The sequence below is a fragment of the Pseudophryne corroboree genome, chromosome 4, assembly GCF_028390025.1.
Source record: "Pseudophryne corroboree isolate aPseCor3 chromosome 4, aPseCor3.hap2, whole genome shotgun sequence".
NCBI classification, from domain to species: Eukaryota; Metazoa; Chordata; class Amphibia; order Anura; family Myobatrachidae; genus Pseudophryne; species Pseudophryne corroboree.
The window spans coordinates 911,028,248-911,040,990 of record NC_086447.1 but is presented as its reverse complement, the minus strand read 5'-3'; the positions used below and the strand labels follow the sequence as shown (position 1 = coordinate 911,040,990).

General features: G+C 48.4%; 1 protein-coding gene across 4 annotated transcripts in view; it reads left to right on the top strand.

Moving 5' to 3' along the window:
* Window positions 1-12,125, top strand: part of LOC134910667 (nuclear RNA export factor 1-like) — a 219,251-nt gene extending 207,126 nt beyond the window's left edge. For all 4 annotated transcript variants that reach the window (XM_063918971.1, XM_063918967.1, XM_063918969.1 and 1 more), the window contains 3 exons: window positions 9,949-10,134; window positions 10,574-10,634; window positions 11,927-12,125. In XM_063918971.1, coding sequence (XP_063775041.1) covers window positions 9,949-10,134; window positions 10,574-10,634; window positions 11,927-11,992 — 313 coding nt within the window. In that variant the 3' untranslated portion in view covers window positions 11,993-12,125. The remainder of the gene's footprint in view (window positions 1-9,948; window positions 10,135-10,573; window positions 10,635-11,926) is intronic.
* The last annotated feature ends 618 nt before the right edge of the window (window positions 12,126-12,743 follow it).

Genomic DNA, 12,743 nt, shown 5'->3' with positions numbered 1-12,743 from the left:
CTCAAGAATTTTAGCGATCAGTGGGCTCGCTCACAGGTGGATCCCTGGATCCTTCAAATAGTATCTCAGGGGTACAAACTGGAATTCGAGGCGTCTCCACCCCACCGGTTCCTAAAATCTGCCTTGCCGATTGCTCCCTCAGACAGGGAGGCGGTGCTAGCGGCAATTCACAAGCTGTATTCCCAGCAGGTGATAATCAAGGTACCCCTACTTCAACAAGGCCGGGGTTACTATTCCACACTATTTGTGGTACCGAAACCGGACGGTTCGTGAGACCCATTTTAAATTTGAAATCCTTGAACACATACATAAAAAAATTCAAGTTCAAGATGGAATCGCTCAGGGCGGTTATTGCAAGCCTGGACGAGGGGGATTACATAGTATCCCTGGACATCAAGGATGCTTACTTGCATGTCCCCATTTACCATCCTCACCAGGAGTACCTCAGATTTGTGGTACAGGATTGCCATTACCAATTCCAGACGCTGCCGTTTGGACTGTCCACGGCACCGAGGGTATTTACCAAGGTTATGGCGGAAATGATGATACTCCTTCGAAAAAAGGGAGTTTTAATTATCCCGTACTTGGACGATCTCCTAATAAAAGCGAGGTCCAAGGAACAGTTGTTGGTGGGAGTAGCACTATCTCAGGAGGTGCTGCACCAGCACGGCTGGATTCTGAATATCCCAAAGTCACAGCTGGTTCCGACGACACGGCTACTGTTCCTGGGTATGATTCTGGATACAGTCCAGAAGAAAGTGTTTCTCCCGGAGGAGAAAGCCAGGGAGTTGTCATCTCTAGTCAGAGACCTCCTGAAACCAAAACAGGTATCAGTGCATCGCTGCACGCGGGTCCTGGGAAAGATGGTGGCTTCTTACGAAGCAATTCCCTTCGGCAGGTTCCATGCCAGAATCTTTCAGTGGGACCTGTTGGACCAGTGGTCCGGATCGCATCTTCAGATGCATCGCTTAATAACCCTGTCTCCAAGAACCAGGGTGTCTCTACTGTGGTAGCTGCAGAGTGCCCATCTTCTAGAGGGCCGCAGGTTCGGCATACAGGACTGGGTCCTGGTGACCACGGATGCCAGCCTTCGAGGCTGGGGGGCAGTCACACAGGGAAGAAACTTCCAAGGACTATGGTCGAGTCAGGAAACTTCCCTTCACATAAATATTCTGGAACTAAGGGCCATCTACAATGCCCTAAGTCAAGCAAAATCCCTGCTCCTACACCAGCCGGTGCTGATCCAGTCAGACAACATCACGGCAGTCGCCCATGTAAATCGACAGGGCGGCACAAGAAGCAGGATGGCGATGGCAGAAGCCACAAGAATTCTCCGATGGGCGGAGAATCATGTACTAGCACTGTCAGCAGTGTTCATTCCGGGAGTGGACAACTGGGAAGCAGACTTCCTCAGCAGACACGACCTCCACCCGGGAGAGTGGGGACTTCATCCAGAAGTCTTCCAGATGCTGGTAAACCGTTGGGAAAAACCACAGGTGGACATGATGGCGTCCCGCCTCAACAAAAAGTTAAAAAGATATTGCGCCAGGTCAAGGGACCCTCAGGCGATAGCTGTGGAGGCTCTAGTGACACCGTGGGTGTACCAGTCGGTTTATGTGTTCCCTCCTCTGCCTCTCATACCAAAGGTATTGAGAATAATAAGAAAGCGAGGAGTAAACACAATTCTTGTGGTTCCGGATTGGCCAAGACGAGCGTGGTACCCGGAACTTCAAGAGATGCTCTCAGAGGACCCGTGGCCTCTACCGCTCAGACAGGACCTGCTACAGCAGGGGCCCTGTCTGTTCCAAGACTTACCGCGGCTGCGTTTGACGGCATGGTGGTTGAACACCGGATCCTAAAGGAAAAGGGTATTCCGGAAGAAGTCATTCCTACGCTTATTAAGGCCAGGAAAGATGTTACGGCAAAGCATTATCACCGCATATGGTGGAAATATGTTGCATGGTGCGAGGCCAAAAAGGCCCCAACAGAGGAATTTCAACTAGGTCGATTTCTGCATTTCCTGCAAGCAGGAGTGAATATGGGCCTAAAACTAGGCTCCATTAAAGTACAGATCTCGGCTCTGTCGATTTTCTTTCAAAAAGAACTAGCTTCAGTTCCTGAAGTTCAGACATTTGTGAAAGGAGTGCTGCATATTCAGCCCCCGTTTGTGCCTCCTGTGGCACCTTGGGATCTCAACGTGATGTTGAGTTTCTTAAAATCACATTGGTTTGAGCCACTAAAAACCGTGGATCTGAAATATCTCACGTGGAAAGTGGTCATGTTATTGGCCTTGGCTTCAGCCAGGCGAGTGTCAGAATTGGCGGCTTTATCATGTAAAAGCCCTTATCTGATTTTCCATATGGATAGGGCAGAATTGAGGACTCGTCCCCAATTTCTCCCTAAGGTGGTGTCAGCGTTTCACCTGAACCAGCCTATTGTGGTGCCGGCGGCTACTAGTGAATTGGAGGACTCCAAGTTGCTAGACGTTGTCAGGGCCCTGAAAGTATATGTTTCCAGGACGGCTGGAGTCAGAAAATCTGACTCGCTGTTTATCCTGTATGCACCCAACAAGCTGGGTGCTCCTGCTTCTAAGCAGTCTATTGCTCGCTGGATTTGTAGTACAATTCAGCTTGCACATTCTGTGGCAGGCCTGCCACAGCCAAAATCTGTAAATGCCCATTCCACAAGGAAGGTGGGCTCATCTTGGGCGGCTGCCCGAGGGGTCTCGGCTTTACAACTTTGCCGAGCAGCTACTTGGTCAGGGGCAAACACGTTTGCAAAATTCTACAAATTTGATACCCTGGCTGAGGAGGACCTGGAGTTCTCTCATTCGGTGCTGCAGAGTCATCCGCACTCTCCCGTCCGTTTGGGAGCTTTGGTATAATCCCCATGGTCCTTACGGAGTTCCCAGCATCCACTAGGACGTCAGAGAAAATAAGAATTTACTCACCGGTAATTCTATTTCTCGTAGTCCGTAGTGGATGCTGGGCGCCCATCCCAAGTGCGGATTGTCTGCAATACTTGTAAATAGTTATTGTTAACTAAAGGGTTATTGTTGAGCCATCTGTTGAGAGGCTCAGTTGTTTTCATACTGTCAAACTGGATATAGTATCACGAGTTGTACGGTGTGATTGGTGTGGCTGGTAAGAGTCTTACCCGGGATTCTAAATCCTTCCTTATTATGTCAGCTCGTCCGGGCACAGTGTCCTAACTGAGGCTTGGAGGAGGGTCATAGTGGGAGGAGCCAGTGCACACCAGGTAGTCATAAATCTTTCTAGAGTGCCCAGCCTCCTTTGGAGCCCGCTATTCCCCATGGTCCTTACGGAGTTCCCAGCATCCACTACGGACTACGAGAAATAGAATTACCGGTGAGTAAATTCTTATTTTTATCTTTACTTGTATTGAGCCAGCAGCGCTAGGCGGTACTAAGGACGCCAGCGCTGCTGCTCCTCCATCAACTCCCCGCCACAATACCAGTATGCGGTCTGGTAATTCTGGCTGGGCACTGCTTGCATGGCTCCCTAGTGGACCACGGACTGCAGCCGGAGCATGGGGGGGGACAGGTAAGCCGGGAACCCGTGTCTGTATGCAGTCCTACCTCTGGTCTTTGGAGACAGACTGGGGGTGCTGATGTGCACCCCGGTTCGTCTGGGACCCCACTAGACCACCAATGGCCAAGGCCATTGAGAGCTGGGTAGAGGCTCTCGAAGATAGCCTTCCCTCTGATGTTACCCGGGAACAGCTGTCACACATCACCCATATCAGAGATGCAGCCTCCTACTTAGGTGGATACTGGTCTCCTGGCTTCCAAGGCGTCGGCTACCTCAGTGGTAGCTCGGTGCATCCTCTGGCTACGCTCATGGAAAGCTGACACGGATTCCAAGTGGGCCCTGGAATTACTGCCTTACACTGGGGAAATCCTGTTTGGCGCAGAATTGGACAAAATTGTGGCTACTCTGGCAGCCTCCAAAACTGCTTTCCTACCCTCATCATCTACCCCGAGGTCTCGGACATCTTCTTTTCGGTCATTTTGCCCCCAAGGTAAGGCTAAAGGACAGTCCTTCCCTCAGCAGTCAGCTTACACAAAGACCTCCAAGCCCAGAGCCAAGCAGGCCTGGGCTGCGAGACGTCCAACTCCCGTCTGAAGATAAGCCCCCAGTCTGGGGGTCCTCAGGGTGAGAGGCCGGCTTCTTCAGTTAGCACAGTCTTGGCATCAGACCACCTCAGACGCCCGGGAGCAAGAAGTAGGGTCTCTTAAGGGTACGCTCTCTCATTCCGTAGACGCCCCCCTCAGCAATTCTTTTACACAGCCCCCCCATCAGACCCGTGCAAAACCTCGGCCTTCCCGAAGGCCACTCAGTCCCTGCTGCACTCAGGGGTAGTTATCCCGGTCCCTTAGTCACAACGTTGGGACAGGTTTTTATTCTCCCCTGTTCTTGGTTCAGAAACCGAATGGGTCTCATCGAAATAACCTCAATCTCAAATCCCTACACAGGTTTATCAAAGTGCCCTGGATTCATATGGAAACCCTCCGCTCTATTGTCCTAGCAATGGAGCCTGGGGACTTTATGGTGTCTCTGGACATTCAGGACGCTTACCTTCATGTACCTATGCCACCCTCTCATCAACCTTTCCTACGGTTTGCTGTCCTCCAGCAACATTTCCAATTTTGGGCATTGCCCTTTGGACTTTCTACTGCTCCCTAGATCTTTACCAATATCATGGCTGTTATGGGGGCAAAGCCGTGTCGTCAGGGGATCAGAATACTCTCATACCTGGATGACCTGCTAATTCTCGCACAGTCTCCGGAGGTCCTTCACTGCCATCTTCTGCTGACCATTGCCTTCTTCCAAACACACGGCTGGCTAATCAACTGGAAAAAGTCATCCCTTACGCCTTCTCAAAGGATGTTACATCTGGGAACTCTTATGGATTCTCGGGTACAAAGAATTTTCCTACCAGCAGTTACTTCAAAGTTGCAGAGTGTCAATTCACTCAGCCATGCGGGTCTCGGGGTTCATGGCCTCCACCTTCGACATGGTGGAGTATGCCCAATTCCACACCAGACAACTGCAACACTTGATCCTTTCCAGATGGAATGGACAACCGCATCTGATCAGCTCCCAGATGATGGTCCTCTCTCTGGAGGTTCGACTGTCCCTAGCCTGGTGACACCAGACGTCTGGATCCCCGGATTAGGTACTCCTTATCACGGATGCCAGTCTACACTGATGGGGGCAGTGACCAGCCAACACTCCTTTCAGGACCGTTAGACTCCCACTGAAAGTTGCTTACCTATTATTATTATTATTATTGCTATTATTATTTTTATTATTATTATGCTTAATTCATGTGGCACCACAAGGCATCTGCAGCGCCCAATTACAGAGTACATAAACAAATAAGCAAAAACAAGAAAACAGTGACTTACAATTCAATACAATATTGGACAAGTACAGGGTATATAAACATTACTGTGAGAGCAGACAACACTAAAATAAGTATCAGGATGGCAGAAAACCAAGGGTTTTGGTGCCATCAAAGGGAGTATTGAAAAGAAGATAGGTTAAGTAAGAGACATAAAAGCACATGAGGGAAGAGGACCCTGCTCGTGAAAGCTTACATTCTAAAGGGAATGGGCACACAGACTTCCTCAGCCGTCCCAATGTACACACCAGAGAGTGGGCCCTACACCCAGAAGTCTTACAGCTTCTGGTGGACAATTGGGGCCTGCCAGATGTGGACTTTATGGTCTCACGAGACAAAAACAAAGTTCCCGTGTATGGGTACAGGACAAAAGATCCCGAAGCAGCCTACGTGGATGCCCTAGCAGTGAAGTGGACCTTCCGACTGGCGTACCTCTTCCCTCCAGTCTCCCTCATTCATCGAATCCATCTCAAATTCAAGCATGAAGGAGGCTCCGGCCTGGCCCAGACACCATTGGTTCTCCGATCTCCAGTGTCTCTCCTTAGACGCTCCCTTTCCACTTCCTCAATGACCAGACCTGTTGTCTCAGGGTCCCTGTCTACACCTGGACATAGCCCATCTGTCTTTGATGGGCTGGCTCTTGAGTCATCCTTCCTAAGGTCCAAAGAGTTCTCTCGCTCTGTGGTCCAACCATGGTCAGAGCGCGGAAGCTGGCCTCATCCCGCATCTATTGCCGTGTGTGACATACATACTTCCAGTGGTGCGCTGCAAAATGCTATGACCGTCTGTTTTTTAGAGCTTCCCAAATCCTAGCCTTTCTTCAAGCTTGATTGGATCTCGGACTCCACCTGGCCACTCTGAAAGTTCACTTCTCTGCTCTGTCAATCTGGTTCCAGTGCCGAATTGCTCCACTGCCTGATGTTGGCACCTTTCTTCAGGGTGTCCTTCGTATTCATTCAGACTTTGTCCCTTCAGTGGCTCCGTGGGATTTGTTAGTGGTTCTCTAGGTGCTTTAGGAGCCTCTGTTTGAACCCCTGGAATCAATGGACCTCAAATGGCTAATGCCAACGACTCTTTTTCTTCTGGCTGTTGCATCTGCCCGAAGGGTGTCCAATTTGGGGGCGCTCTCTTGTCACTTACCCTTTCTAATCTTTCATCGGGACAGGGCTGTTGTTCAAACTCGACCTGGCTACCTTCCCAAGGCGGTGCCCTGTTTCCACCTTAACGAACAATTAGTGGTACCGGTCCTCCAATCCCAGGACCTCTCGGTGGGGGAGGCTTCCTTGGACGTGATACATGCCCTTCGGATTTGCGTGGATATAACATGTGCAGAGAGAGTTAGCTTTGGGCGGGTTATATTGTTTATGTGCAGGGTAAATACTGGCTGCTTTATTTTACACTGCAATTTAGATTTCAGTTTGAACACACCCCACCCAAATCTAACTCTCTCTGCACACATTACATCTGCCCCCCTGCAGTGCACATGGTTTTGCCCATTAGAGAAAAATGTTGCTGCTGTGATCAGGTCTGAATTATTCCTATTGTCTCTGCTCATTCTACTCGCTCTGTTGGTCCTTCATGGGCAGCCTGCCGTGGTGCGTCTGCCAAACAACTCTGCAAGGCGGCCACAAGGTCTTCTGTCCACACCTTTCTAAGGTTTTATGCCTTTGATACATTTGCCTCTCAGGATGCTTTATTTGGAGATGGGATTCTCTTAGCTCAGGAGCATCACCTCCCTTGAACAACTGCTTTGGGACATTCCCATTGTCTCCCCTGTGGAGCTCTATGGACCCTGAAGAAGAACAGGAGAGTTATGGTAGACGTACTTTTGTTAACTCTCTCTCTTTGAAGTCCATAGGGTCCACATTTTCTTCTTGGTCACCGGTTCTCTTCTCTGTTGCGTGAGAGTGTGATTCTTCTGTGTACCAGTATTCCTTCTCTCCTATCCTGCTCCTGCGTTGGGCTTGTTAACAAAACTGAGTAACCTGGGCTGTGGGTGGGGTATAGGGGGAAGGACCGGAGCATCCTGGGAGCTGTAAAAGTTTCAACTGTTTGGTGCCTGGTCCTATCCAACCACCTACATCCCATTGTCACCCTATGGACGTCAAAGAAAGAGAGTTAGCAAAAGTAAGTCTTCCATAACTCTCCTTTTTCTTAAAAACTCACGTCGACCTTTTTACAATGTTGACCTTTTGTCCATGTTGACTTAATGCATGTCTACCAATAAAGGTCGTCCAATTGACCGTCGACCTACCATTGGATACCCACAGCAGCACTGTAATCGCTGTAATGTAAATATGTGTCGCTCTCTTTCAGAGCAGGGCTGGTTCTAGACCTTGTGGCGCATGGGGGTGAAAGTTTCCTTTGGATTCTCTCTCTCTCCCCCCCCCCCCCCCATTCCAAATAAACTTAGGAGCGTTTAAAAAAAATAGGGGCGTTGCTTCATGGGGAAGAGGCGTGGCCGCAAAATAGTACCAATTCACAATACACCACACAGTAGTACCCCTTATACACATTACGCCAGGTAGAGACTCTAATACAACACAGGCAAACCAAAAACACACATTATGCCACACAGCGTAATGCCCATTCCACATTATGCCACAGCGTAATGCCCATTCCACATTATGCCACACACCGTAACGCCCATTACACGTTATGCCACACACCGTAACGCCCATTACACATTATGCCACACACCGTAACGCCCTTTACACGTTATGCCACACACTGTAATGCCTATTACAACTTTTACCACGCACCTTAATGCCCATTACATGTTATGCCACACACTGTAATGCCCATTTCATATTATGCCACGCAGCCACACACCATAATGCCCATTACTTATTATGCCGGATCCAGTTATGACTCTGACACCATTTTATGCGCTGCACACAATGTTCTTTACAAATTCTGCCCCACAGTAAGGCTTCTAATTACTTTAAAATTCCTGCTCATTGCCAAGGGTTTCATGCTTTGGGTTCCATATTAGTTGCCAGGGGTCTCATGCTCGTTGCCAAGGGTTTCATGCTCTGGGTTCCATGTTAGTCGCCAGGGGTTTCATACTCGTTACCAGGGGTTTCATACTCTGGGTTCCATGCTCGTTGCCAGAGGTCTCATGCTCGTTGCCAAGGGTTTCATACTCCTTGTCAGGGGTTTCATGCTCTGGGTTCCATGCTTGTTGCCAGGGGTTTCCTGCTCATTGCTACGGGGTTCATGCAGCATCCTACTTGACCTCTAGCGTCTGGAGGAGAGCAGGGAGACATGCTAGAGGTCAAGCAGGACCTCTAGCGGCTGACTGTCTCCCGCAATGGTGTTGGCTGCAGCGGGCGCCCACGCATCCCACGGCGCCTGCTGCAGCTGGGGTGCAAAGCGGGTGGCAACGTGGTGACTGCTTGCCGGCACCAAAACCACTCCTGTTTCTTGTTAAGTTCGTTTAACTTATAGGGAAATGCTATACCTTACAAAACACTGGTTCGGGCCGCTGCGGCCACTGAATGCAGATAATACCCCTGCAACGTGAATGCACATAGCGTATGCACGCCGACACGCTATGCGCACTATACAGCGACACATGTTGCTGAATACACTTCTATACCCAAACAAGAACGGAATGTGACACCAGTTGTATATATTATGGTGTGGTCTAACACAGCAACAAATATTTACTAAAAGAAATATACACAGAAATACAACAATATCACAGAGAAGAGCTACAACCAATAGTACATACGTTTGTTCGCCTGCGCCTCCCGGATCCGGTCCTCAGTCAGTCTTCGCAAGATGACCTTCAGAGAATATCCTGAGACCGGCCATGAGGCCTTGCTTTTATACAATGGTCCAAAACACAATACAAAGGAAACTGTAAGCTCTTCTTCCATAGGTCAAGGGGCAGGTCATTTACAGTACATGAGGGGTCATAGGTTGGTTTGAATAGGTGGGCGATGCTTGGTCTAGGTGTACTTGCAGATGTTCTCCACTGGGTTCCCGCCGAATATCAGGAGTACAGTAATTACAGTGAGATATAATCTGAAAACTGTGATCGGAATGTAGCCCTTGAAATACTGTACATCTGGATACCAAACACTATGTCCTAACCTAGTTCTGTCCCCTCACATCCTGTAAAGCTGGATATCTCTATTCTATTTCCTAAGTAAATGTAACTCGCTGGTGTGGTGTGTGTAGACTGTGTGTAAATTATGCACTATGTGGTTAAAAAATAGAATACGTCTTTGTGGCTTTTCCATGCGAATGCGTATGCTACCGTAATTACTCCTACCATGCGCTAATACGCAGGGCTTCGCGAGCCAATGTACGCAGCATGCGATTTATGCGCACGCACGGCAGAACACGTGCACGCATGGAGGACACTCTGTGTGGTGTTTGCATGTGTTGGGTGCGGGTATAATATTTTCGACTTCGACATTCTGTAATCTGCTCCCAGCTTAGTGTCGGCTACACCCGATAACACTGTGATCGCTGTAATGTCATTATGTGTCATTCTCTTCCTGTTTACAGTGCGGAGATCTTGAACGATCAGATGGTAATAAATAATTCACGTGTTGCTTTGCAAGAAACGTCTTCACTTCCACCTTCAAACCCCTTACTCGCACCCCTGGAAACGCTGCCTCCTCCTGCGGCCAGCGATGATACCATCAGCACTTTCTCTGAGTATACAGGAATGAAAACCATCTGGGCTCTCAAGTGAGTTTAAACCATTCAATAACCAGGTAGATAATTAAGACAACCTTGCAGCCAATATGGGCCAGCCAAGGACCCAATAACGGTGGCAGTGATCCACTATTGCTAATGGGGAGAGCAGCCGTATCATCTACTGACCAAGCGAACAGGCCGCAGTGCCACGGGAAGGGATCTTTTATGTGTCCCAACCATCGAATGGCCGGAACTCTCATCCAAACTGATCATTTACGTCTGTAATCCTGCATCTGGGGGACCGGTTCCGTTTTACTGATGAGTGGATTCATAGACTGACCCTAATCATTATTTTGGATCATTGCTGCTTTGTGTGTTGCTGTTTGTAGTGCGATAAATGTCCACAAATACTATACATACCCTTCATTTGTACATCCCCCTGACGTTGGTCGGTGTAGTATATGTCATGTTATCTGTTTTATTTGCACAGGTGTCTTGAAGACAATAACTGGGATGTAGAAGAAGCAAAGAAAATATTTGATATCTTAAAGGTAAAACTTTTTTCTCTGAGCCACCGCTATTGCGCAGATACTCCCAATATGGGTGTGAGATAGGAACCTGCGCCAATTAAAACAGCTCAGAGCAATAAATTATTATATGATAACATAAGGACTGCACTGATTTCTTTATGTCCTTAATGGCTGGCCACTTCCCATTCATGTATCTGGGTTTTGTTTTTAATCCAGGTGAATTATATGTAGATGTTTATTTTTCCAGTAAAGGTCACCCCTTGGCAGCATTTTCCTATAAATGTATTTTTACTTAGCGGCCATAGGTTGTCCAAATTAAATTCATGTTGGTTTTTCAGGAGAGATGTTGGTTGCACCCTTGGCAGCACATTTGGAATACATATCTTTATGGGCTATACATGGGTGTAGGTGGAGGAGGAACCCTTCAGAATAATGGTGGGCACATGGCACAGCCGGGTGAGTTAGGGCGCGATTCTCTGGGTGTTTCGCGCAAACAGAACAGCAAATGTGAGGACGGGGCCGTCTCAGCCTTCATTATCTCCCATCAGCTGTAATACAATCTCTCAAGAACAATGAAAAGGGATAGGAGAAGCCTCCGGTTGTGTTCCCTTGGGAAGTAATATAAATAAGTCTCCGGTTGGATGGAAAAAATAGCTTTTTGTTTTATTGATGTGTTTGGGGAGACTATTACGTTGACCCGCTCCCTAAGTCTTTGGCGGAATCCTCCTTTGGGGGGAGCTGAAGACCCAGGTCCCTTAAATGAAGCTCCGGCCAATCTAGTAAAGACTGGGTCCTACCTAGACCTGGACCCTTCTCTCTTATGGCTTTGGGGATAAAGGATGTCAAGGGGCCCAAAGGTGGAGCTTAACCCCTTAGGAGAACCAGGTCCTTCTCATTTTGGAGAGAGTCTAGAGACTCAAACACCCAGCACGTACCTTGGGCTTCTAAATCTACGGTAGGTTGTGGGTGTGCTGATTGGCACCCCCTGCCCGGCCGTGCCCTGACCCTCCTGTGGCTGAAGTCAGGTCCTGGTAACCAGGTTAGTGGTGCAATGTATGGCATATAACCTTCCTCATTGGGTTACATAGCGTTCAGCATACAGCGTGATCTGGTGCCCTGGTCCTGTGCGCGGCGCTGCAGTTGGCATTTGATGCCCGTTATTGCCTTTACTTTTGTTTGCTGTATAAGAACAATTGGCACAAAAATGTGCTAATTTTAATACAAAATTGAACATTGTAATAAGTTGCTCAGTATAAATATTTACATTGTGTGCATTATGTTTTGCAGCTCACCCTCTCTTTTACCTCCCACAGGAGAGGGGCGACATCCCCCTTGAGGCATTCACTGGCGAGGAGCAAACCCCCGACCTGTCCGGGTAACCTGTAACACAGACACGGGCCTCTCAAACATCCTGATTTGTTGATTTCATTGTCAAGGAGGTTCTTGATTTATTTAATGTTTTTATGTTTTAAATGTTGCAGAGATTTGCAGACTCTCCTGTGTAAATGTGAATGGTGTCCGTCGTGCTCTTTTCTACTTGCGTCACAGCGCAGCGCCGCAGAGGCGGCAGTTGGGAGATTGGTTTGTACAGAGTATCCGCCAGTGTACGATAGGGTGTTAGGTAAATGCTCCAGTGAAAAAATCCACCTTTCTATTAAAATAATGTTCTGTTCCTTGTGGGGGGTTTTGTGTTTTTGCTAAACATTGGCAGATCGGGTGTGGCTCGTTGGGCCGGCCAGAATTCGGTCGTCCTCACATGGTCGACATGTCAAAGGTCGACAGGTACAAATGGCCGACATGGAAACGGTCAACATAATAAAAAAGAAAAAAAAAAACAGGCACAGGTTACTGTTCCTAATTGTGCTCCATGTGGATGATAAATGATGGACCTTTTGTACGTGTCGACTTAATGCATGACAACCATATGGGCTCGAGCCGGCAGATTTTACCAGTACTGATTGCTCAGCCTGCAGTGTATGTGGTACAGAGGTGGGTTAGAATGACGTGGTCATACAGATGTGGCCTCAGTCGCCCCTATCAGCGCGCCAGTTCCCGGGCGCCTCGGCTGCGCAGAGCGTCTTTGTTCGGTGAAAATATTCATGTTATTTGCATAAATAAAACAACTGGGGG